The 26,012-nt window shown below is 44.4% G+C and overlaps 1 protein-coding gene and 1 long non-coding RNA gene across 3 annotated transcripts; both read left to right on the forward strand.

Moving 5' to 3' along the window:
- The first annotated feature begins 12,492 nt into the window (after positions 1-12,492).
- LOC132332930 (uncharacterized) lies at positions 12,493-15,770 on the forward strand. Of its 2 annotated transcripts, XR_009488009.1 has the most exons (4): positions 12,510-12,678; positions 13,375-13,495; positions 14,056-15,420; positions 15,597-15,770. It is a non-coding gene; the product is annotated as an uncharacterized LOC132332930 (long non-coding RNA). The 2 variants fall into 2 exon arrangements; XR_009488008.1 differs by having other exon boundaries at positions 12,493-12,678; positions 13,375-15,420.
- Positions 15,771-17,950: 2,180 nt separating this feature from the next.
- Positions 17,951-22,468, forward strand: LOC132332931 (N-alpha-acetyltransferase 20). Its single transcript, XM_059857672.1, has 6 exons — positions 17,951-18,108; positions 18,242-18,266; positions 18,355-18,445; positions 19,611-19,746; positions 20,687-20,832; positions 22,142-22,468. The coding sequence occupies exons 1-6, from the start codon at positions 18,023-18,025 to the stop codon at positions 22,225-22,227; spliced, it is 570 nt and encodes a 189-aa protein (XP_059713655.1). The 5' UTR covers positions 17,951-18,022; the 3' UTR covers positions 22,228-22,468.
- The last annotated feature ends 3,544 nt before the right edge of the window (positions 22,469-26,012 follow it).

Below are 26,012 nucleotides of genomic sequence, written 5' to 3' on the forward strand. Positions count from 1 at the left end.
CTTCCTGGGATGGAGCCAACATCACTGTGGGGCTGAGAAGTGGACTGCGCGGCTGGGACGTTGTATGAAAATGGAAAAGATACTAGTGCTGTCAATGGGGCTGTGGCCGTAGAGGTGAACTTATGCAGGGGCTGGCACCATGTCTGGGGATTGTTGAGCTGGAGCTGAAATCACAGTGGGGCTGGGATATTGATGCTGGCGCGGCCTTAGAGACCCTCAGGGGGGAGCTCAAGTGTTGCAGAGCTGGAGCCAAGATCAAGATGCTGTACTTTATAGCTGGAGAATCGTGCAGCTGCAGTGTGCCGCCCGAGGAGCCGGGCGTTCTTAGGAGAAGGGTGAGTAGCAGACTTGTTGGGCTGGGCTTTGGCCGCTGTGCACCTAAGATGATGCAATGATATTTGGTGTTGCTGATTGTAGCTGAGCAAGGGACCGGAGCCCGGTGACTGCAGGAAATTCCTAGCAGGCTAGGCGGCCTTCCTTGGCACCAGATGCAGATTCTCTTCTCCTGACATCCAAGAGATAAGTCGAGCGCTATGACAAACAGAGGGGATAAAAGCGAGGTGCTGGGAGGGCCTTTTAAGTGGCAGCTTTGGAGGCGGGGATGTGCAAGAGGCGACCTCTTAGGCCAGATAAAGTCACATGATGCTGAGGTGCTCAAAGGATCAGTCACCATTTGCCTTTGCAGGGGAAGCATCAATGGTGACTGTGTGTTTACAGCATTGCTCTTTGCCTTTAAATTTAGGAAGTAAAGCTGGATATGAGTAGTCAAGGTAAGTGGGCAAGGTGATCATCCATTCCCCTGGATGGAAGCAGTGGTTATTGCGCAGGTCTCAATTTCTGCTGCATCTCTCAGCCTCCATTCTCCTTTGTGTGCTTCAGGCGGTCCACTGGTATTATGCCGAGACCCCATCAGCAACTGGACAACAGACCCGGTTCGTCATGGGAACTGACACTGAGAAGTAAATTTGTGTTCAAGTGATTACAGAGGTTTTTCTTGATGTATTATTATGCTGAGTCTTAGTGGTGTTAATTGTTTTAAACTGTATTTTTTTATACTCTGAGGTAACTTCTTTGTGGTTTTTGGGTTTTTGTTTGGTTTTTTTTTTTTTTTTTTTGTAACTAAATATTATACAAGGTTTTTTTGGTAATGATTTTAGTAATTTTAATTGTGGTTTAACTATAATTTGTGTAAGAGTGCATAAATTGTATTTTAAGAATTTTTTATGTATAGGATGTTTTGATTAACAATTTAAAGTTTGCGAGAGATAAATTTAGGTATTAAGAGGTATGCTAACACGGTGTGTAGAAAATGGATTTTTAGGATCAGTGACCAATAAACACTGGTTTTGGATGTGTGGTTTTAGTGTTACTTATATGTTTTGTTTTGGTTACGGAATTGTTTATCGTGGGGTTTTTTGTAGCGTTTTAAATAAGGTTTGACACAGTGAGTAGGAATCTCGTGTGGTCTGTTTTTTGAGGAAACAGAAACATAACTTTTTCTTTAGGTTTAGGCTTCTTCAGGGAGCCGAGCCGAGCCCAGCCGCGCCGAGCTGAGCCGAACGGAGAGAGCGGCTCCGAGCTCAGCCGAAAGGAACCGAGCTGAGCCGAACGGAGAGAGCAGCTCCGAGCTCAGCCGAAAGGAACCGAGCTGCGCCGAACGGAGAGAGCGGCTCCGAGTTCGGCCGAAAGGAACCGAGCTGAGCCGAACGGAGAGAGCGGCTCCGAGCTCAGCCGAAAAGAACCGAGCTGAGCCGAACGGAGAGAGCGGCTCCGAGCTCAGCCGAAAGGAACCGAGCTGCGCCGAACGGAGAGAGCGGCTCCGAGTTCGGCCGAAAGGAACCGAGCTGAGCCGAACGGAGAGAGCGGCTCCGAGCTCAGCCGAAAGGAACCGAGCTGCGCCGAACGGAGAGAGCGGCTCCGAGTTCGGCCGAAAGGAACCGAGCTGAGCCGAACGGAGAGAGCGGCTCCGAGCTCGGCCGAAAGGAACCGAGCTGAGCCGAACGGAGAGAGCGGCTCCGAGTTCGGCCGAAAGGAACCGAGCTGCGCGGAACGGAGAGAGCGGCTCCGAGTTCGGCCGAGCCGAACTCCGCCGAAGAGTCGAATGCAGCCGAAAGCAGCCGATAATAATCGAGCTGAGCCGAGCGCAGCATCCCGGGCAGGGCGGGGCGCCGGGGCGGGCTGGGGATGAATCGGGACGGGCTCGGGATGGATCGAGGGCTCTGGGAGGATTCCCCGCCTGTCCCTATCTCCCAGCCTTTACCTTCCCCTCCCGCTTTCCTCCACAGCCCGAGCTCCCTCCCTGCCCTTTCCCATCCCCTGCCATCCCTCCTCTCCTCCCGTCCCCCCTTTCCTTCTTTCCCCCGCAGCCGCGGGGCTTGGGGTGCCGGAGAATAAAGCCCAGAGGGCAACAAAAATGGAGCCTATGAGGACAAAAGAAATTAAGGAGAGGGAAGAAGCTACTCTTCTATTATTGTCTGTGTTTGAACCGGGTGGGGATCCCCTTTCACTTGTAGTCTTAGGGGTGTTGATTGAAGGAAAACCTGCCTTTTCCAGGCTGTTAGGGGTATCACAGGGGCCACAGGGAATCCCTGCGTTCTGTTTTAAATGGAAGGGGAAAAAATATTGTATATAAAGAAATATAAATATATACAATGTGTATAAATGTATACATTTCTATACGATGTATGTAAATATAAATAAACAAAAAAATTAGGAATTGATACAAATTATACTGTATATATCATTTAATATGTAATATATATTACATAGCTAAATATAGCACATATATTAGAACACTGAATATATTATAATCTAATATAGTAAAAAAAAAGGTGAATATATTATTATATAGTATACAACCACTTAAGAAATTAAATATCAAAAATATAAATCTAAAAAATATTAAAATATTGTTTAAAATGAAGGTATTTTTTGTTTTTATATGGTAACCGGCAGAGTTTTTATTATAAAAGTATAAATATAAATAAAGGTAGATATCTAAGCATGAAATATATCATAACTACACAAATATATATATAAAACTGTAATTTTAAAATAATGTAAGTATTAGCGGTACATATGATATAAATATAAATAATAAATTATATTATTACGCTCTGATGTGCATTATATAAGTTAATAGCTGTAATAAACCGATATAAACTATAAAAGAAAATGTGCATATAATAATGAAAAATAGAAGTATGAAAATATTTCAATATGGTTTAAAAGAAAGAGCCCTTTTTGGTTTTTATTTGGTTAGATGCAAGGGTTTTATTTAAAAAATATGAATATATATGTTATTTTTTATCGTTATAAATATATAAATATAAAATCAATATATAAAACCACAAAATATGAATAAATATAATGAATAGGAAGAGATGTAATATAGAATAAAAATTACACTATACATCACTATACATTTAGGATGTGAATATAAATATGAGAAATATAAATTTAAAAAATTAAATACTTTTTAAAAGAAAGGGGTTCTTTTTAGCTTTTATTTGGGTGGACGAGGGGTTTTATTTTAAATAATATAAGCATTATAGAAATATAAATCTAAATACAGAAATATATAACCGATATATAAAGATATGTCTAAAAATAGAAATATCAATATAAAAATAGGACTAGATCTAATATAGATTAAAAATCAAATTATACATCAATATACATTATAAATCTAAAAATAAATATAAATTTGAAAAATAAAAATATAAAATGTATTTAAATGTTTTTTAGAAGAAAGGCGTCTTTATTTTGGTTCTTTAGGTGTTAGAGACGGGGGTTTTTGGTTTTTTTTTCCCGGTTTGTTTTTTGGCATTTATTTTAGAGGAGTTTTCGGCGGGGCCCGCCCCTGTTCTCTCTCGCCGCCTTCCCTGCCCGCAGCCCCAAGGCGCGCGGCTGCCCCCGGCTGTGGCGCGCGGCGGTGCTGCCGCCTTGTGGGTAGAGCGCGGTACTGCAGCCCGGCACGGGCGGGCATCACCGCTGCCGCCATGTTGGGAGTGGCGTGCGGCGGGTGTCGCGGAGCCGCTTGACCTTCTCAAGGTGGCGGCCAAAAGGGCGGGAAAGTTGAAAAGACCCGCGGTCTGTCTATTGGAACTGCCTGCATAGCACCCCGACGCCAGGGCGGCCCCGGCAGGATTTTCTGTGGCGTTTCATGTGTCCCGGACGCGGGCTGTCGGCTCAGCGGCGCGGTGGGCGGGCGCTTTTCGGCGTGTTTCTGACAGGCATCTGCGTAAACGCCTCTCTCTGCTGCTGGGTCTTCTTGCGGCCGCCATGTTGGGAGTGGCGTGTCGGGAATGTCGCGGACTTTCTTTGACCTTCTCAAAATGGCGGTGCAAAAGGGCGGGAAAATTGAAGGCCCCGCGGTCCGTCTAACCGGACTGCCTGCACAGCATCCTGACGCCTGCGCGGCCACGGCGGGATTTTTTGCGGCGTATCAAGTGCCTCGGACGCGGGCTGCGAGCTCAGCGGCGCCGCAGGCGGGCGTATTTTGGCGTGTTTCTGACAGGCATCTGCGTAAACGCCTCTCTCTGCTGCTGGGTCTTCTTGCGGCCGCCATGTTGGGAGTGGCTTATCGCGAATGTCGCGGACTTTCTTTGACCTTCTCTAAATGGCGGGCAAAAGGGCGGGGAGATGAAGGCCCCGCGGTCCGTCTAACCGGACTGCCTGCACAGCACCCTGACGCCTGCGCGGCCACGGCGGGATTTTTTGTGGCGTTTCAAGTGCCGCGGACACGAGCTGCCTCCTCAGGTGAGTCGCGAACGGTTGTCATTTGGAGCGTTTCTTACAGGCATCTGCGTAAACGCCTCACGGCGGGGGGGGGGGGGTCCTCGTTTGGCCGCCATGTTGGGAGTGGAGTGTCGCGGATGTCGCGGACTCGCTTGACCTTCTCAAGGTGGCGGCATAAAGGGCGGGAAAATCGAAGCGCGCCCCTCCCGGTAAGTCTGCCGCCTTGTGGACAGAGATCGGTACTGCAGCCCCCCGAGCCAGCGCCCTGCCCATCCCCAGGCGTTGGAAGCGACCCCAAAAAGGGCGGTAGAGGGATAGAGATCTGTACAAAGAGATAGAAATAGGGATCGTAAACAGAAAAATATTTAAATGTCGTTTAAAATAAATTGGGGCTTTTTTGGTTTTTATTAGGTTATAGGCTGGGTTTTTTGAAAAATAATATAAATATAAATAATATAAAAATATAAATCCGACTATACAAGTATATACTATATATACCGATACCTGTAAATATCTAATATAAATAAATTAAACTTATAGAAATACCTATTATAAAAACAATATATCTGATAGATTAAAAGGTTTTCTCTAGAATATATATAACATCCAGAAATATAACGAATAAAAATTATAAATGGACATGTAAATATAATTATGCATAACAAAATTATTTTTAAATCTTTAAATACGTTGTAAATAAAGGGGTGTTTCTGGTTTTCATTTGGTTACAGGCAAGGGTTTTATTTTAAATAATGTAAATATTTTAGAAATATTTTCTATATCTAAATATAGAAAGACAAAATAAATGTATCAAGATATACACCTGTAACTAAACTATAAATTTAAATTTAAATATAAATATATGTAAGTAATATGAAGAGGTGTAATTTAGAATATAAATAATATTAGACGGCAAAATAATTAATTCATAAAAATGTGTATATAAATATGAAAAATGTAAATATAAAGATATGTAAATATAGGTTAAAAGAAAGGGTTCTTTTCGTTTTTATTTGGTTAGAGGCAGGGCTTTTATTTTAAATAATATGAATATAGATATTATTGTTTTTTATTTCTAAATATAGAACTATATAATCAGGATATAAATGTAGATATAAAGTATAAATCAATAGAAATAATAGGAAGAGATGTAATAGAGAGCACAAATAATTAATATATACATTAATATACATTTGAAATGTAAATGTGAGTCTAAATATAAAAACCATAAGTAAAAAAAAAATAAATACAGTTTAAAAAAAGTGGTTCTTCTCGGCTTTTATTTGGTTCGAGGCAGGTTTATTTTTTTAAATAATAGAAGTGTTACAGAAGTAAAAAACTTAACCAGACATATATAATCAATATAAAAACATATGTATAAAAATATATAAATAAATATAAATAAGAGGAATGTATGTAATATAGAATATAAATTTATATACAGATAGAAAACGATAAACATAAATGCACAAATAAACGTTATACATCAATATACATTTTAAATAGAAATGAATATAAATCTAAAAAAAAAATTTAAATATTTTTTACAACAAAGGGTTGGTGGTTTTTTTTTTTTTTCGTTTTTATTGGGTTAGAGGCAGGGGTTTTGTTTTAAATAATATGAATATAGATATTATTTTTGTCTATTTCTAAATATAGAAATATATAATCAGGATATAAATATATAGATAGAGAAATATAAAAAGAAATAAAAGTAATAGGAAGAGATGTAATATAGAACACAAATGACACTATACATTAATATACATTTAAACTGTAAATGGGAGTATAAATATGAAAAATGTCATTTAAAAAAAATTAAAGTTTAAAAGAAAGGGGTTCTTTTTGGCTTTTATTTGGGTAGAGGCAGGGGTTTTATTTGAAATAATATGATTGTTACAGAATTATAAAATCTTAACAAGAAATATATGATCAATATGTAAAGTATATTAATGAATCTAAGTAATAGGAATAGATTAAATATAGAATATAAATTTATATATAAATAGAAAATTATAAATATAGAAATCAACATAATGCATCAATATACATTATAAATCGAAATTTGGGTATAAACATGAAAAACTTGAAAATAAAATATATTTAAATATTGTTTAAAAGAAAGGCTTGGGTTGTTCTTTGTTGACTTTTTTTTGCTTTTTTGCCGCCTGGTGGGCAGAGCGCGGTACTGCAGCCCCCCGAGGTTAGCCGACGATAGCCGAGGTTAGCCGAAGAACCGAAAATAGCTGAGTGTGGACGAAAATAGCCGAGCGGAGCCGAAGAACCGAAAATAGCCGAGTGTACACGGAAGTAGCCGAGTGGAGCCGAAGAACCGAAAATAGCTGAGTGTGGACGAAAATAGCCGAGTGGAGCCGAAGAACCGAAAATAGCCGAGTGTGGACGAAAATACCTGAGTGGAGCCGAAGAACCGAAAATATCTGAGTGTGGACGAAAATAGCCGAGTGTAGCCGAAGAACCGAATAGGACCGAGTTTAGACGAACCGCGCCGAGTTCAGCACAAGAACTTTTCCCCTCCTTTTTCGAGGTGCATTGGGTGTCCCAAGGAGGGCTGGGTTCCTCAGCAGGGGTCTTAGGAGTTGGCGCTGATTCTGCTTTTTCTGAAGGTGTATCAAAGTGTGCTACCTGAATGACAGTTCTCTCCCCTGGAAAGCTTTCTCTCAATGCCATCAGCGCACGAACGCGTTTTAGTTGTGGAGCCAGAGGGACTGAGAAAAGCCAACACCCGTAGCAGATTTCTGTTTGCTCTGGGTCTGTGAGTAGCGGGCTCTGCGCTGGTCACCGAGAGGCGCTGTTGGAGAGTGGCACCAGCGCCAGGTGTGAGTGTGAGGATGATGAGGGCTCCGAGCAGCCCCAGGTGTGAGTGTGAGTGTGAGGATGAGGAGGGGCCGGCTCCTGCCGGGGTCTGTTTTAGGGGGAGGGTTTGCCTCAGCTCCCTTTTGCATGGTGCTGCTGAGTAGCGGGGTTTATGGGGGGCTCCCGGGGCTGTCTCATGGAAGGACGGTGAGAGCTTCTCCCGGGCTCTGGGGGAACACCAGGATGCGCGCTTGGATACGCGGAGCGTTGCTTAAAGGAGGTGCCGAGAGACAGAGCTTTGTGCCGGGAAGCGGCAGCCGAACAGGTGAGCCCGTGTGGACTCGGAGCGGGGACTTTTGTCCTTTCCCTTCTCAATTTCATCTTGCCAGTCCCACCCCGGTTCCCCAGGAACAAAAATGGAGCTTATGAGGACAAAAGAAAATTAAACAGAGGGAAGCAGCTACTCTTCTATTATTGTCTGTGTTTGAACCGGGGGGGATCCCCCTTCACTTGCGATTTTAAGGGTGTTGATTGAAGGAAAACCTGCCTTTTCCAGGCTGTTAGGGGTATCACAGGGGCGACAGGGAATCCCTGCGTTCTGTTTTAAGGGCAATTGGAAAAATATCGTTGTCGTATTGTGAGTTTGATTTGAAGGTAGCCACCCCATTTTCATCATCCTAAGGTTTAAATTGAGGGGGCAGCCCTGTTGTCCCTCCTTCTCAAGGGTTCGAATTGAGGTCCAAATCCCTCTTTGCCCTCAGTTGAAGGCTTTCATGTGAGGAGAACCCCTTATTTTCTGTTATGACAGGGGATGAAACTGAAGGGGAGCACACATTTATTCGCCCTTGTTGAAGCGAGGTGAGCCCCGCCCGCGGCGTCAGTTTCGGGGTACAATTGCGGGCACCTCCAGCTCTCGCAGCGTTCGCAGGCTTGCGATCGGGCCGTGCCGCTGCATTCGAGGGCGCTTCTTCTGCCCGTGGCCCGGCCCCGAACGTTCCCGCTCGGGAGCCCTCCCGGCACCGCCCGGGTGCTCGCTGAGGCGGACGGGGAATTTGGCGCGGCGGGGCTGCCGCGGCAGCGCCGGTGCGAGCCGTGCCGGAGCCGAGCGGGGCTGTGCCGGGCCGGCGGGCGGGAGAGGCGGCCCGGGCCCTGCGCTGGCCCGGCCGGTGCCGGCCGCTCTGCCCGCTCCGGGCGCGGGGCTCGGGCGCCGCCGGGGCCCCCTGGGCCCGGTGCCGGCCCCGCCGGGCCGGGGGAGCGGGCGGGGGGCTCCGGGGCGGCGCCGCCCCTGCGCGTCGGAGGAGCCGCTGTCCTGCCGGCAGCCGCGCTCCGTCCGTGCCGGCAGCGCGGGCTTCGATTGCTGAAAGTTCTTGGACGTCGTGGTTTCGAGGCGGGTTTTGGGAATCGATTGCATCGGTTCGTTCTGTTTGCAGTTGCTGGATGCTGAGGGATAGGGTGTTTTTCCTGAATGCTGTGGATCTCGGTTCAGGTGGTGACGATAAAGGTTTGTTTTGAATGGAGTTTTGTTGTCGGATTTTTTTTTTTTTTTTTTTTTTTTTTGCCGGGGTGTGCGATGTTTTCTAAAGATGTGCGATGGTTTTTATGGGTCGTAGCGTGAAGTAGAGGTTAGGCGTTTAATTCTGTTGTGGTGGCTTTTAGTAGCGTGAGTGTGTAGCGTTTGTTCTGGTGGGCTTGAGGTAGCGTCAGGTAGTTAATAGCAGCGGGGTTTTAAAGATATTTATAATTGCATTTGTGTTTATCGTCTTACAGGGCTTTCATTTATTTGGTTTGTTCGATTGTAGCGTATGTTTTATTGTGACGAATCATTTGAGAGATATTGTTTATGGTTCCGTTTCTCTTTAGGCTTTGTGTTCGTTTCTAGGCGGCATTTTATTTTGATAGATTGAGGCACTATGGGTTTATTCAGTTAGGAATTTTTTGTTGTTGTTGTAAATTTAAGTTTATTTAAATTTAAGTTTTCGGTTGGGTTTTTGGTTGGGTTTTTTTGGTGGTGCTTTTTTTTTTTTTTTTTTTTTTTGGCCTTTGATATATTTGGGTGTTGTTTATCAGGGGTTTTTTTTTTGGAACATGGGTATTTATAGGGTGGGTCTTTTGAAGTAGTTTTTTTATTTGGGTAGTTATTTTCTTATTTTGTAGTGGTTGAGATTTTTTTCTGTTTCGTTAATTAGTTCGGTTTTTAAAGTTATTTTTACAGAGTATTGGTTATTCTTTGACTTAGTGTAGAGGTAGAATTTTTTTTTTTTTTTTTTTTTTTTTTTAGTAAAGTTCAGGGTCATTGGCACTGTTTGGAGTTTAGTAAGGTGGTTTGAATTCTTCTTCGTAGTTTTTGTGATTTGCTGTGTGCGTTTCTATTGGGTTTTCTTTTATATTCGTTGCGTTTTTCTGATGTGATGAGAATTGTTATGGCAAAGAGCGTTGTGTGGTTTTTTGCTGGCCGTCGGTTGGCTGGTGGAGGTATCTGGATGCTTTTGGAGGATATTAGTGGGAATTTGATGCTGTTTGTTTTGTCCTATTATTTAGGAATTGGATTTTAAATGTAAAATTATAACTATAACGATAATTAAACAAAACAAATATATGTATAAAAATGGGAATAAAACCCCTTAAAATTTAAATATAGACCGAATATATAAAAGTGAAACATGTAACATGAATCATTATATATTACAATAAGCTATTATAATTTTTAATACAGAGTATTACATATGTTTATAGATATCTAAAGATCTAGATTATAAATAGAAACAAAGCCCCAATCAAAATATAAATATAGAAATGGATGACAAATATATGCAGACATATATAAAAATATAAGATAATTATAAATACAGAATAATAAAAATCGATGCAATACATAATACAAGTAATACTGTATATATCTTATGATAATATATTATAGGAAATATGTATTGGATATATATAAGTAGAGTACATCAATATGTTATCGTATACTATATAACAAATTATAAATATAAATATGAAAATTATAAATATAAAAATATTTTTAAATAGTAAAGTGGGGGTTTTTTTTGTCAATAGGCAGAGTTTTGATTGTAAAAATTTTAGATACAAATAATATAAAGGTGGAAATCTAAGGATAGAAATATATCATAAATACATACAGATATATATAAAATTTAAAAATATAAGAAAAAATCAGTTGTAGCAGTAGATATGATACATAATAGAAATAATAATTTAAATACTTTTTTAGAATTTTATATATCTTATATGCAATCACTATTATAATGCATCAAAAGAAACGAAAGAATCATATGTGAATATAATTATAGGAAGTAGAAATAAAAATATTTCAATGTCGTTTAAAATAAGGGGGGGGGGTTGTATTTATTTTGTTAGAGACAGGGTTTTTATTTTGAATAATAGAAGTATTATATAAATATAAATCTAAATAAAGAAATATACAATCAATATAGACAGATATGTATAAAACCGCAAAACATAAATAAATACAAACCATAGGAGTAGATGTAATATATTATACAAATTACCTAACGCATCAATGTCCGGTATAAAGATGCATGTGAATGTAAACATGAAACATTTAAATCTAAAATAGATTTAAATATGGTTTTAAAGAAAGGGCGCTTGTTTCGTTCCTGTTGGGTAAGAGGCAGGTTTTCGGCGTTTATTTCAGAGGATTTTCTGGGGGATGGCAGCCGGTTTTTTGCCCGCCTTCCCCGCCCGCAGCAGAGCGCGGTACCGCCCCCCGGACGGGCAGCGGCCGGGACGCGTCCGTGCCGAGGCCCGCGCGCGATCGCGCCCTGGGGGGCGGCTCGGCCGGGACGCGCTTGACCTTCCCAAGATGGCGGCCAAAAGGGCGGGAAAAAGGAGCACCACGGTCTGTATACCAGACTGCCTGCCCGCCGGCCCGGCGGGATTTTCCGTGAGGTATGCAGCGCCGGCCACACGGGCCGTGGGTCAGTGGCGCCGCTGGCGGGCGGGTGGTGGGCGGGCGCCGACAGGCAATGGCACGGACGCCTCTCTCTGCCGGGGACCCGCAGCCGCCGCCGTCCCGGGACTCGGGAGAGGCTCGGCCGGGAGCCGGGTGACCTTCCCAAGATGGCGGCACGAAGGGGGGCGCAGTCGAGGCTCGCGGTCCGTTCGCTGCGCTGCCCGCACGGCGCCCCCGTGGCGGCGCCGGCCCGTCGGGGCTTTCCGCGGTGGTTCCGGTGCGGGGCTGGCGGGCTGTGGGCTCGGCAGCGCCGCGGGCGGGCGGGTTTTGGGGGGCCGCTGACGGGCACTGGCGTGGTGGCCTCTCTTCGCCGAGGTACTCAGGGGGCATCCTCTGCTGCTGGAGGGGGGTTTTGTACTGGGGAAGCTTATTTTATTTTTCCGAATGAAAATAAGCTGCCCGGTATGCCCGTGTACGCGTCAGTAAAACGCTTGCTTTGGTAGGGAATTTAGTACCTAAAAGTAGGGGGTTTATTTTATTTAAGCGTGGATGAGTCTCCAATGACTCAATAGTCACAACAATGTCAATATTACAGCCTGGCAGGTGACCGCGTTGGAGAGAGGAGGGCAGCTGCCAGCAGGCAGCCCCCAGGAAAACAGGGGAGTTTCAGTGGTTTCTGGAGCCTGAGGAACAGGGAGATGCCCTGAGCTAAGCAGGAGTTAAGCGCAGTCATGCGGAGGCCTGGCTGTTACGATTGAAGGTCGCTTAGTGAATATCGATAGTTTCTGTAGGTATTTTTATATCTATAGAAAGATAAAAAGTAAAAGTAGAATATAGAGCATTGTGCAGGAGAAGAAGAACCCTTTATGTAAGATGTGACCTGAGGGGCATCATGCCAGGCTGTCCCTTCCAGATTGGGAAGGATTCAGTGTTTTGTATGGCACGATGGAGAGTTTTGAAAAGTAAGATTTCCTCTTCGGTGCAGGTCCGATGGGTGAGGCCTGGCAGCTTGTGCACTGTCACTGTGCTAACCTGCGTGCCTCTCCTTCCCTCCCTGCTCCGCAGGCACAGCACGGGATCAGCAGGGAGAGGCGGCTCTGTCGTGGAGGATCCAGGAGCTCGGCGTGCGTGTCTGAGCCTGCAGCTGCGAGCCGCAGCAGGACCCAAGGTCTGCACACGCCTGTGTACAGGTACTCTCAGAAATGTTGACTGTCCTGACTGAGCCTCAGGAGCTGGCAGTGCCAGCCTGGAGAACAAGAGTAACTTCCAGCCTTTTCTTTTGTCTCCGTGTCCAGTGTTCAGTCTAATTACTGCTGGGCCTTTGCCCATCATGGTGTGAAATGCTTCAGGGAATAAAGGGGGGGAAAAAAGCGGGGGGAAAAGAAAAAAAGATCAAACAGGGGTCTAAACCTCAGGAGGAAGAAGACATCTGTCAGGACACACTCTTAAGAGAAATGGGATAAAGAATACTTGTTTACTAAATCTTTCGTATCTGTAGCTAGTTCAAAGACAGTCAAAGCCAGTCCTTCCCGTTAGAAGGGCAAAAGAAGAACAGAGAAGCCCTCAGCCTAAGCCATTGGAAGCAGCAGCAGCAGCAGCTTTGTGTACTCTGGTGTGGCAGGCATTCCTAGGTTGGCTTTTTTTCTTTTGCATCTAGCACCGGTAGAGGAAAGTTCTTTGCAAGGTGATCGTTCCAGCCTTGTATTGAAATGTGAGCAAAGAGGAGCTTTCTCAATTGGATTTGGGTTTATTCACGGCACTTGTAAACAGAGTTAAGGTGAAGATAACACGGGCAGGGAGTGTGCCGTGGGTTACCACAAGCGATAAAGGATTTTGGGACGGTGACAAGGCAGTTTCCCCTTCAACGTATTGTTTTTTTTTTCTAGAAGAATGATGCGAGGACAGAAAAGTTGCAATGGCATTGCAGTTCCCTGCACAGAAAATAGCCAGGGAGGTGAAGCGCGGCCAAGTGGTGCCGTTCGACTGCGCCCCGACTGGGAGCATCAGGTGAGTGACGAGGACTGAGCCGCTCCCCCCCTTTAGCAAGCACACCAGCAGTGTCAAGCCGCATCACCCTTTTCCAGACCGCTGGCATGTGCTTGGGGACAATAACCTGTACTTTTCACAGCCAGGTCTTCTGAGCCACAGCACCTCCTGCTCTGCGGTGGCCACTGCTCACTGATCCCAGTGAAAACAAACTTGTGTACAGGCACTCTGCAAAATTCCCACCTTAGATGCCACTGAAGCGCAGCTTTGGCTTTCGGGCATCTCCCCTGCAGGCCGTCCCTTGTGTCATTTCCGCAGAGGATTCCTTGTTAGTTAATTACTTCATTTTGTTTTTCATTTCCAAAGAATATCAGTTGACTTTTACAGCTTCTTCAGTGCTCCCCAAGCTTCATGCCACACCTAAATGCTCATCTTCGCTGCCTGAAGGTCCTTTCTGACCTGAACGATTCTATGACTTTGGTCCGTACTTCAGCTTATGGGAGAAGCTGCACGTTGATTGGGTTTTGGAGAAAAAGATTTGAATGTCCAGCTGTGAATTGATCTTGTGTTTTGTCTTCCAGGTTCATTCCCATTGTGATCTGCAAATGGCAAATCAGGGTTGCTCTTTATTAAAACCGAAAGCGCTCTCAGAATGTTGATGGAGGTGATGATTGCAGGGGCGATGCTTCTGGAGAATAGCTCCCCCATCTTCCCCAGGGCCTGGGCAGAGAGAGGTGGAGCTCGGAGTCCCCCCAGTCCTCCCGCGGGTGTCGGCGTCTGCAGCGCCATCGGGACGGGATCCACGGCGCAGCTCCCTCCTCCAGAGGCCGAAAGCTCAGCCTCCAGTTTCGTGCAGGGTGATCACCTTTCCAAGGCAATACAAGCACTTCCCAAGAGCAGCTGGTGAAGATGGCGCAGAAGCAAGGACAAGGGTGCAGTGAAAAGTTTGGTGCATCGATCCAGCTTCCGGACATGGTAGGGAAGACGCACCGTTTGATAAAACACCAAACACGGTAGTTTTCATTCTTTGTGTTTTTCTGTGCCCCCATTGTGATCACCCCTGGAAGTATTATTTTTGAAAAACATATCTAGGAGAGAAATCGTAACCTGCTTTGCGTCCTTCTGCCTGGAAGGGTTGTGACACAGGGAAGTGAGGAAGGGGCTGGCCGGGGTCAGCCTCTGCTGAGCCTCAGCTCTGGCTGTTGCTCCTGCTTCCCGGGTACACCCAAAAGCTGTCATGATCAAAAGAGCAGGCAGCCCTTCTGTCCTGAGTCACAGGGGCCATTTCTTCCTGAGTGACTCAAGATGGGAAATCATTCTTGGAGCTTCAAAAGAAAAAAAAAAAAAACCTCATGCAATCATTTGTAAGTGTGTATATATACACATACATTTCCTTCAATGAAGAAGAAAATCTTAGAAATATCATGTCACGTCTGGCTTCCTAGAGAAAATCCTTATCTCTGGGCTTCTGAAATCAAATGTCTGTGCATTTATAGAGCATTTCCCCTCTTTTTATGTGCCTCCCACAGTGATCTTCTACCCTGCCCCATGGCAAGAAGAGAAGAAGAGTTTGGTGATTTTGCTGCTCTGCTCTCTCAAGGGTGTTGCAGGCTGCGTAGCAGGGAGTGAAGCCCTTGTCGCTGCTCATCAGACACTTTCCTACAGAATTCTCCCTGCAGTGATAAAATTAGACTGGTGTTAGTGAGCTGCCAAGTAGAGCAGGTAACATTGGACAAGAATGGTTTCTGAGCTGCTGTTCACTAGCACGTGTTTCCCCTTTCCAGCGCGGTGCCGCCGCCCAAGAAAGGATTTTTGTGGGTCAGCCAGATGTGCTCCTGCCTCCCACTGAGGCTCTGAGATGGAGCCGAGTTTGCATTCCAGTTTATTGCAACAGAGGGTCATCGGAAATTTCCTCAGCTATCTCAGGCACAGAGCCATGGAAGCAAGTAAGCCTGAGCTCCTGTGTGCTTGCTGTGAGCCTTGAGACGAGTGTGCATCATTGCAGGCTTGGAATTTATTGAAATGTGCTAAGGAAACCGGCTCTGGGGGGGGAGGGAGGGAGGGAGGGAGGGAAATCCTCTCTTCACATGTGCCAATCCTTCTCTGAAACTCATCCCGGCAGGTCAGCACGAAGACTGAACGTGTAAGAAGATGTGGGGTGCAATGGAGAACCTGGCAGGAGCATCCGACGCACACGTGCACGAGTTTTGCTTTTTGCTTGGATTGAAGCTCAAAAGTTGTAAGGAATTTGGGAATGAGATGGGACGTTTCAGAAGAAGAGGAAGGAGGCGAAGAAGTTGTTGTTACAGTCCTGGCAAAATCCTTTGTTCTAGCTAATAAAAGAAGTTAGTTTAAAAAAAAAAAAAAAAAAAAAAAAAAAAGTGTTTTTTTTTCTTGAATATTATATTCGTTGGTGGTGTATGGTGTGTTGCTTTATTTCTTGGTATTATTAACTCTCTGTCATTGTTTTCTTTTTGAGTGAGGCTAACTTTATGGATGGGTTGGTTTGTATTTGAGTTAGGATTAATTTCAGTAGGTTTCTTTAATAGACTTGGGATATTGTTGGGATTTTGGTTTTGTTTATTGGATGTATAAACAGAGAGATTTGGTAGGGCTAGCTCGGCTGCTGGAGTTTTGGGTGTTGATTTATTAGATGGCTTTTGTTAAAAGCCGTTTTTAAATTGTTGAAAGTTTTCTTAAAAAGGTAGTGGTTTAAAGGTGGTTTTTAGTAATTGATTGTATTGTTTTATGCTGTTTGTAGCTGGTGTACCAGAAGGGATATGGTGTACTTCTTGAGTGTTACGGTTTTAGCGTTCCCAAGTTCCGATTTATTTCTGGTGTGATGGGTTTTGTTTAGTTTTTATCTTTGGGGACAGGGGCATTTTTATGGTGGGTTTTTATAGGCAACATTTTTTAAAATTTGGGTAGTGGTATTCTTAGTATTTTAATAGTTTAGATTTTTTATTTGTATGCTTTTAATTAGTTTTTTTTAATTTTTAAGGTAATTTTTATAGATTATTTGTTCTTATTTGTGAGTTAGCATAAAGGTGGAGCTTTGGGGGCTTTTTGTAGTAATGTTTAGGGTCAGTTGCACAGTTTTGAGTTCAGTGAGTCGGTTTGATTTATTTTTTCATGGGTTTTTGTTTTTATTAGCAGTTATTTCATTTTCAATGTGATTTTGAGGTTTTTTGGGTTTCTGAGATACTGGTTTGGGAGGAAGTTTAGGATTGGAATGGATGGGGGGGTTTGGGCTAGTTATAGAGGGGTTTTAAAATTTATTTCCAGTTGGGTTTCTGTGAGTTTTTAATGGGGTGAAATGTAGTGGGGCCTTTGTTCTTTGTTAGTAGCAGAAATAGGTTTTGTTTGGATGTGCTGCGATGGGACGAGCGTGCCCTGCGCGCCGGCGCTGACCGAGGCGCGTCGGGATTTCTGTGGTTCTGACGGGTCAGGTGAGTGAGTTGATATGGTTTACTAGACAGGTCAAAATAGAAATAAAAATAAATTTGAAAGGAAATCTAAAACTATAACTGTAAACATAAACATGGCAAACAGATAAATATATAAAACGATCATATAATGTATGTTATTGTGACATACTATCATATATAGAAAATAGAGCCTAATATATAAACACAAATGTATATAAGTAGAGATTGTAAATATAAAAATATTCACTATAGTTTAAAAGAAATTGGGGGTTTTTTTTTGTTTTTTTAGGTTATAGGCTGGGTTCTTTTATAAATAGTAGAAATATAAATAATATAAAACTATAAATCCAACTATACAAATATATATCTACTGATACCTATAAATATTTAATACAAAATAAATATAAGTAATATAAATATATAGTATAAAGACAGATCTGTTCTTCAAGGCATTCTCTATACTAGATAATCTATAAATATAGTAAAAAATAGAAATGTACATGTGAATATAATGATGAAAAATAAAATTATTTTTGAACTTTTAAATACGGTTTAACTGAAGGGGTGTCTTTGGTTTTTATTTGGTTAGAGACAGGGGCTTTATTTTAAACAAGGCAAGTATTATAGAAATGTAAATCTAAATATAGAAATATATTATAAATATATAAAGATATGTAACTATAATTAAACTATAAATGTAAACCTAAATATAAATATATGTAAGTAATGTGAAGAGATGTAATCTAGAATATCAATAACATTATAGGGCAATTGAAATTATAAATGGGAAAATAGATACGAAAAATATTACTATAAAATATGTTAATATAATTTAAAAGAAAGGTCTTTTTTTCTTTTTATTTGGTGTGAGGCAGGGCTTTTATTTTTAATAATATGAATATAGATATTATTGTTTGATATTTCTAAATATAGAAATACGCAGCCGTGCCCCTTCTCAGCACGGCCCGCGGCGGCAGGTCTCAGGCGCGGGCCGGGCCGGGGCGGTTCTGCGGGGCGGGGCAGGGCTGCGCAGGGGGCGGGGGCGCCCCATCTGCCGCCTTTCCGTGGCGAAAGGGGCCCTTGGGCGCGCGAGCGTTTCCGGGGCAGCGTCTTCACCGTCATGCTCGGCGTCTGCGTCGTGATCGCCATCATCATGACAACGCTCCGCGCCTTCACCTGCGACGACCTCTTCCGATTCAACAACATGTGAGCGCCGGGCTGTCCCCTCTTCATGCCCCCGAGCCCCTGCGCTCTTCCCCACCCCGCGGGGTCCTCGCGGCGCCCCGCCGGCCGGGCGGGCCCGGGCCCGTGCTGAGCGCCGCACTCTCTTCCCCCACAGCAATCTGGACCCGCTGACCGAGACCGTATCCTTCCCGCCGGGGCAGGGGCGCGGGGTCGGGCGCGGGCGGCGCAGCCGTGACGGTCGCAGTTGCTCCTTAACCAAGCGCCCAGTACGGGATTCCCTTCTACTTGCAGTACCTCGCCCACTGGCCCGAGTATTTCATCGTCGCCGAGGCTCCCGGCGGGGAGCTGATGGGTTACAGTGAGTGCCGGGTGTCCCGGCGGTAACGTCTCCCTTCGTTGCCTCTTTCGGGGATTAGAACGCGGGAGTTTTTCTTACTCTTCGCGTTGACCAAATAACCAACATGGAAGAGGAACCTTGCGTTGCATCTTCTCGTTTCTTAAATGTCTTAGGGTATTATGCAGGACTCATTACCATAGCTTCCAGTTTGATGTTCCTAGCGCAGCGAGGAGCCTTGGCTGTCGTAACATCCACCCGTATTTGGTGAATGGGTATTTTTGTAATCTGGAAGATACAGTCCCTACCCACCGTCAGTAAAAGTGCGGGGCTTGCCTTTTGCATTGCCCTGTAAGGGAAAGCTCTGGGCCTGGATGTCATTTGCTAATTTGCTGTGGAATACTTGTGTTTTTCAGAAATCATGCCAAAGAGAACTGCTAGGAGACGGGGTGGGGCAGAGTAATGGTTTTTGCAGGGACCCAGGAACTAAAAGTATTTAACATATTAAGCTGAAAGTATGTGTGCTGTATAGAACATTTCTCTGTATCCATCACACTTGTTGCTTATTAGCAGTGCCTGTGTCATCTGTGAAAAGCAGAGGGTGGAAGTGTGAATTTTCATTAATAAACTAACATTGGATTGAAAGGAGAGAAACTAGAAAAAAGCCTCCCCAAAACACCATCCCCACCTCCTTTTTTTTTTTTTTTCCCTCCTTAAACACATTGTGTTTGCAGGGCCTTAGCTTTCTATTGCCGGACTGGCAAAGCTTCCCGAGCTCTATTCCCTCATAATCTCCAAAGGTCTCAGATAGTTGCTGGGATGGTAGTTTTGGGTTTCCAGTCCTCTGTTCCTCCTTTATTTCAGTCAGATTTTAAATTTTGGTTCAGTGAGACTTGTGAGAATTACTTAAAATTTGCATTTAGAAGTCGCCTCAAGGAAGGAATTTGCAAACTTGTTTGGTGTTTTTTTACACTAGTCAAGAAACTGCTGTAATATTTGAGTAAAATGACATTTTTAGTGGCTAAAATCACAATTTTAGAGTGAAAAGGTAGACATCCCTGTTTTAGCCTTTACCACAATCATTGTATCGTGTGTTTATCCATGGCTTATTCCTCTTGTGACGTTGTCTGGCTGCAGGCAGTGCATTACTCCAAAGGTGCTGCTGCGCTGATGCTCTGTATGTTCACAGTCATGGGCAAAGCCGAAGGCTCTGTGGCTAGGGAAGAATGGCATGGACACGTTACTGCTCTCTCTGTTGCACCAGAATTTCGACGGCTGGGTTTGGCTGCTAAATTAATGGAGCTCCTGGAAGAAATTTCAGAAAAGTGAGTAGTATGGCTATCTTTAAATTCATCTTTTAAAGTAACATTTAAAAGTAGTATTTCTACAGAAACATGTCCCTGTTTTACGTGGCAGAATTTTGCTTTACGTGGTGTTCTGATTTTCTTAAATTCCTTCTAGTTGGAGAAAAAGAGTTATGAAAGTTGCTTAGCAGTTTAAAATCCCAGGGGTTCTCTGTGAGCTAACTTGCCAGAGAGAGGAGGACATAGCCTGAACTCCAGTAGAGATAGTGTATAAAAGAACATTCCTTGACAGAGTCCGCACTGTTTCCTGTAGGGCCTCCAATATACTTGTTCAGTTACTGCGGGCTTTGTGCAATGCCCTCAGGCACAATCCTGAACAAATTTTGTACTGCAGAGATTATCTTAGTTTACTTGCCATCCCGTGCTTGGTTACTTGTACCTGAGAAAATTTAATTTAGTGTCAGATGAACCCACAGGGAAATGTCCTTAACTGATTATAGTAGCGCAACCCCACTATGGTTGGTAAGACTGGAAAGTAGTATGATGTTTTGAAAAACTTGCCGTGTGGAATTAAGGGTCTGTCATCTCCTGTTAGGCAACTGAATTTTGTGACTGATTCCACTTCTCCTAATCCAAGCAGTCTAAAATGTGGATACTTTTTAAATTGGATTTAGGCCTGTGGGGGCATTTAACTTGTCTTGTTCCTTCTGATCAAATTTCTGAACCCACTGACTGGTGAAAAATTGCCATGTGATAAAAATAAAATTAAATCCTTGTCTATGATTGAATTTTCCCATGGTAAACAAGTGTATCTGTTATTACATTGGGAAAGATGTTTAATTAGTATACTACATTGGACTTGTTTGTGTTTCATTACAATTTATGGGTTGTTATTTCGAAATACATTTACTTACTATTCCTTAATGTGGCTTTGTTTGTTTCTTTTCCTCTCCTGCTAAAGAAAGGGTGGATTTTTTGTCGATCTCTTTGTGAGAGTATCAAATCAGGTTGCTGTAAATATGTATAAGCAACTAGGCTACAGTGTGTACCGGACAGTCTTAGAGTACTACTCAGCTAGTAGTGGGGAGCCAGATGAAGATGCTTATGGTAAGTTCTTGTTTGGTCTCAAATTGAACAGAACTATTCTCATGTTGAAAGTTGCTGGGATTGTTTGTAAGACTCTTACTATTTTTTGATATGAAACCTATAAAAAAACCATGAAACAATTTGAAACAATTATATGAAACAATTTCAGATAGTTGCTGATTAATGGGATTTTTGTATTTTTGTAACTTTTCCTAATTAAGATTATATCAGTTACAAAACTTAATCTTGCCATTTACACATTTTGTAGCATCTCTGGCAAAATCAAACACAGAACAAGAATAAATGAGAAGGAATGTCAGTGCTTTGTTCCTTTCATCCCGGAACAGGGACTTGAAACTTTGTTTTTCTCAGATGTCTATGTATAAATTAACAATTGTCAGCATTCCGCAATGACAAAGAATTGGGTAACATTTTCAATTTAAAAGGGAAGGAACATGGACATTGAAGTATGTTAATTTTAATTATGTTAACAAAAGTGAACTACCAAGTGCTTCCTCTTTCTAAATCCTTCTTAAAATTATCCTCCCAAAGGGTTACATGGTGAGGCTGTGTATCATTTCTGTTCTTGCACTGTTTATTTGATACGTAGGAGCGCTGTGAAATACAAGGGCTCAGACAGACACCTACCATTGCCGCATGTGACTTTAGTCATATATTTGCCTCTTTTAGCTTGTCATTTCCTTTCTATTTGGCTGAGTTTCATGCAGTGTTTTATATCAGTTGATATCATTGCCATTGAGCAACATTAAGGACAGCAGTGTGTCCTGAGGACAGCAACCAAGATGATGAGAGGTCTCAAGAGCAAGATTTAGGAGGAACAGCTGATGTCCATGAGTTTGTGCCACTTGGAGAAGAGAAAGCTGATGCATGCACTTTTCACAGTCTGTAACTTCCAAGGACTTCAGAGAGGGGTGTTGATCTCCTCCCTCCGGTGACCAGTGACAGGACATGAGGAGATGGAGCAAAGCTGTGTCAGGGAATGTTCAGAGTGGGTGTTAGAAGGCTCTTCACCGAGAGTTTGGTTGGTAACTGCAATGATCTCTCCAGGGAAAGGGTCATGACACCAAGCCCATCAGAGTTCAAGGAATATCTGCACAATGCTCCTAATCATACGGTATCATTTTAGTAGTACTGTGTGGAGCAGAGCAGGGAGTTGCACCCTTATGGGTCCTTTCAAACTTGAGATAGTCTTATGATTCTGGGAAATTTTCTTGATTAAAAATTATCTTATTTTAACGGAGAATTCACTTAATATGGCTTTGTACAAGGACTGCATTACTATAATAACATTTTTTTCCTGTTACTATAGATATGAGAAAAGCTCTTTCCAGAGATACAGAGAAGAAATCAGTTATACCTCTGCCTCATCCTGTGAGACCAGAAGACATTGAGTAACTTTAAGCTGTGGTTCTCATGCAATTTACCAAGGGTCAGGTTCCATCTTCTATAACCCCCAACAACTTATGCATAAGAAGTTTTAGGCCAAATGTTTTTCCCATAAAATACTTAAAAGCAATGTTGAGAAGCTGACTAACACTGCTTCTTTTGGTAATGCCTCTATACTGCCGCACTTACTCAATTTTTCCTTTCACATGTTGGAGAGTTGGAGACTATTAAAATGGAATTACTTCCTGTATGGTCTTTTCTTGGTTTTCTTGTGGCAGCTAAAATTTATTTCTGTTTCAGGAAGCATCTCATTGTATAGTCTGTGATTTAACAGTTCCCATGCCAGCTTAATTGTGGTGGAAGAAGGCAAATGAAGCCAGGACACTTAACTAGGATGCCCCAAACCCCTGCCAATCACAGGTTGCCAAAAAACCCCCACCTTAGGTTACAAAAATACTAGAAGCTCAGGTACAAAAATACCAAATACTCCCCCTACAAAAAACTAGGTTCCACAATACAACCCTAGGTGTATTTTTGTTCAAAACCCTAGTTTTGAGCCCTAGTTTCAAAATAATAGAAAACCAAATTCCAAAATACCAAAGAAAACCACGTTTCGAAATCACACAAATTAAAATACCAGAATTTTAACATAACCCAAGTTCCAAAATACAAAAGTAACCCGATTTCAGAATACCAGAACAGCAAGTTCAGAAATATCAAAATAACAGTTTCAAAACACTAAAATACCAAGTTCCAAAACACCAAAATTATTCCATTTCAAAATACCAGAATATCAAGTTCCAAAATAACAAAAGGACCCCATTTCAAAATATCAAACTGAAAAATACCAATTTTCAGATCTCTTATGTGGTCAGGATTCCCAATCCCAAAAGAATGCAACGTTGTCAAAATGGAATCTGCGCTACCAAAGTGCAGCCTGGGCTCCACCCCGCGCTCCTATGGGCCGCCGCCTCACGGCTCCCAAGCCTGCCAATCCCGGCCCGCCTTTCTCCGCCCTGTCCAATGACAGACGCCCTTTCAATCCGGGCGCGGTCCCTCCAATGACAGCCCGCTCAGTCGCGGCCAGGCCTCTCAGCCTCCCGTACGCCTCAGGCGTACTCCCCCGTACGCCTGAAGCGCCGCTCACGCCACCGCCGCTTTGGAAGCCGGCGGAGCTGTGTCCCCGCTGCCGCAGTCTCGGCAGGCGCTGATGAGGCCGGGAAGGGCGGGCGGGAGCTTCCAGTTGAGGTCCTTGCCGGGATTTCTCCCAGGGAAGCGGGCAGAGGGCTGGGAGCGGGCGGACTCGGCCCCGGCAATGGCGGCGGCGCGAGCCCGGCTTGAGGGGACCGCGGGGGGTCTCGGAGCCGAGTGCGGAGGGAAGGGGCGGGCTGGGATTGGTGGGGCCGGCGCTGCCTCGGGTTGTGATTGGCTGGCTGGCCCGGCCCTGGGGGATAAATAACGTGCGTTGGGGCGGCACCGGCGTCAGTTCGGCGGTGAAGCTGGGAGCGACGAGAGGTGCGCCTGCGCGATTCGAGGAGCGACGCTGCGCCAGGACGGCACCTCCGCGGCAGCTGCTCCGGGGAGCGCCGGTGAGCACGGATGGGACGCCTGCGGCAGTATCTGAGGGCTGGCGCTGTCCAGTTGTCCCCGCCGCACCCTGCGCGGTTCGGGTAGCCGGGGGCTGGAGTGGTGCAGGCGGGGCCCGGCTGCTGTTAACTGCTGGGCGGCAACTAGACATTTCGCCGTTTTTGGATTTAAAGTAACGTTCCGAATACCGGGAATAAAACTGGCTTTTTGCGTTTTAATTACTTTATTTTGTTTTTACTTGTAATAACAATGATTTCTTTCTTTATTGCGTTGTTTTATCATTTTGCTCGTTTTTTTTTTTTTTTTTTTTTTTTTGGTTTTTTTTTGTTTGATGTGTTTTCTTTACTAGATACCTGATGTTAATTCAGTAGGAGTTGTGGGATTGGGGCTGAAACACCAGTTGTGAGATCAGTGGGGACATAAAGCCCCAGGGTGTGGAATAAGGACTTTGGCATGAGCCAGGCCCGAAACAGGGTGGAGCAGTGGGAATGCTGGGGCTGGATAAATGCCACCGGGAGAAGGGCATGGAGCGGCAGCGCAGGGCCTGCAGGACGTGCCTGGGGGTTCCCCTTGGTACCAAGTAGAGGCTGAGTGTGTGGGGGCTCAGAGGCCTTGAGGGCCCAAGAACCAGCCCAAGGGTGCCGTTTGGGATGGGGGAGCAGGAGCCCAGGGGCTGTTCCCAGCCCCTGAAGCTGCCTGGGGGGAGGTCAGGGGGTCTTAGTGCAGGTGCTGGGCTGAGGCCTAGGGTGAGGGGGAAGGTAGATGTTGGGCTTCAGGCCTCAAGCGTCCCCAAACTTGGGATCCCATTAGGGTGGATGGGTGGGTGGGTGGGTGGGTGGGTGGGACAGCTTCTAGAGACATTGAAATGATGGCAGGAACTGATTTGTGACCTTATCAACAGCCCCAAGTGAGAAGCAGAAGCAGCTTTTAGCTGCAGGCAGTAGAAAGCGGAGGAGCTGGAGCCGAGGCAGCAGAGCTGGAGGAGACAGAAATATGGTAGGGTTTGGGGTAAAACCCTTTGTGGGGCTGGGATAGGGAATGTGGAGCTGGGAGGTGAACTCCATGGTCGGAGCTGAAATTGCTGTAAGGGCTGTGATCTGAGCTCAAACCACAAAGAGCTAGAGCTAAAACAAAGATCCTGCCCTGAGGAGCACAAGTAGCATTATGTGGCACTGCTGGAGAGATGTTGAGGAAGAATTGGGACAGAAGAACTGGAAGTGAAATAAAGCTTGTGGGACTGGAGCTAAAATCACTGGGGCCGGGGTGGGGACTGCAGTGCTGCAGCATCAATCACTGCTCAAAGGGATACTCACTATACATCTGGAGAGTAATCATAGATTAGGATACAAAACGATAAAGCTGGAAATACAATAACGTCTGCCAGAATGGGGTGAGAATAGTGTTTCTGGACCTGAAGGTAAAACCTCACAACTGCACCCAAATCCAAAACCCAGTTGTCTCAACCCGGAGCAGATTTGTCTGGGGCAGCTAGAGATGGAAGGAGAGAGCTGGTGGTGAAATAAAGCTTGTGGGTCAACAGCTGAAATCACTGGGGCTGGGAAAGGGGAACTGTGGGGTTGGGATTGAGATTGCACATGGGATGGGAGCTGTAGGGCTAACATGGAGATGGTAGGATTTAGGTGCTAAACTCTCTGTAGGCCTCTCATACCGATGCTGGTGTTGGGTGTTGTGACTGAAGGTAGAACGGGTTATGCAGAACAGAAAAGGGGGCTACAGCCTTGCGCCGAAATACCCCGTCGATGGCAGGATACTACCTACTGCCCTACTGCGCCGCAGAGATCTAGTGGAAATCACTGTGGGGCTGGGAAGGGGATGGCGGGGCTGCGACTTTAAATGAAAATGGAAAAGAAACTATGAGACAGAGAATGGGGCTCTTTGAATTGTGTGAAAAGAGGCAGAATCTGTGAAGCTGCCAGGGATTGCGGGGCAAGAGATAAAATCATGGCGTGTCTGGGACCGGGACTGAAGATGGCACAGGAACCCTAGGGCTGGCACAGAAACCGTAGTGTTCTTCCGCCAAAAGAACTGTAGGCCCGTGTCACGGATGAAGGGGCTGGGTATTGTGACTGAAATTAGAATAGGTTGTGTGGAGAGGAAAAGGGGGCTGACACCTTGCGCCTGAAAACCCCGTCGATGCCAGGATATTGCCTGGGCCAGGGATGGCACCTCCTGGGATGGAGCAGAAA

Source organism: Haemorhous mexicanus, chromosome 12 (assembly GCF_027477595.1).
Source record: "Haemorhous mexicanus isolate bHaeMex1 chromosome 12, bHaeMex1.pri, whole genome shotgun sequence".
NCBI lineage: Eukaryota > Metazoa > Chordata > Aves > Passeriformes > Fringillidae > Haemorhous > Haemorhous mexicanus.

Coding starts and splice junctions, on each gene's coding strand:
- LOC132332931 (XM_059857672.1), top strand. CDS start 18,023: ATGCTCGGCGTCTGCGTCGTGATCGCCATCATCATGACAACGCTCCGC. Junction 18,446..19,610: donor CGGGGAGCTGATGGGTTACA/GTGAGTGCCGGG, acceptor GTATGTTCACAG/TCATGGGCAAAGCCGAAGGC. Junction 20,833..22,141: donor GCCAGATGAAGATGCTTATG/GTAAGTTCTTGT, acceptor CTGTTACTATAG/ATATGAGAAAAGCTCTTTCC.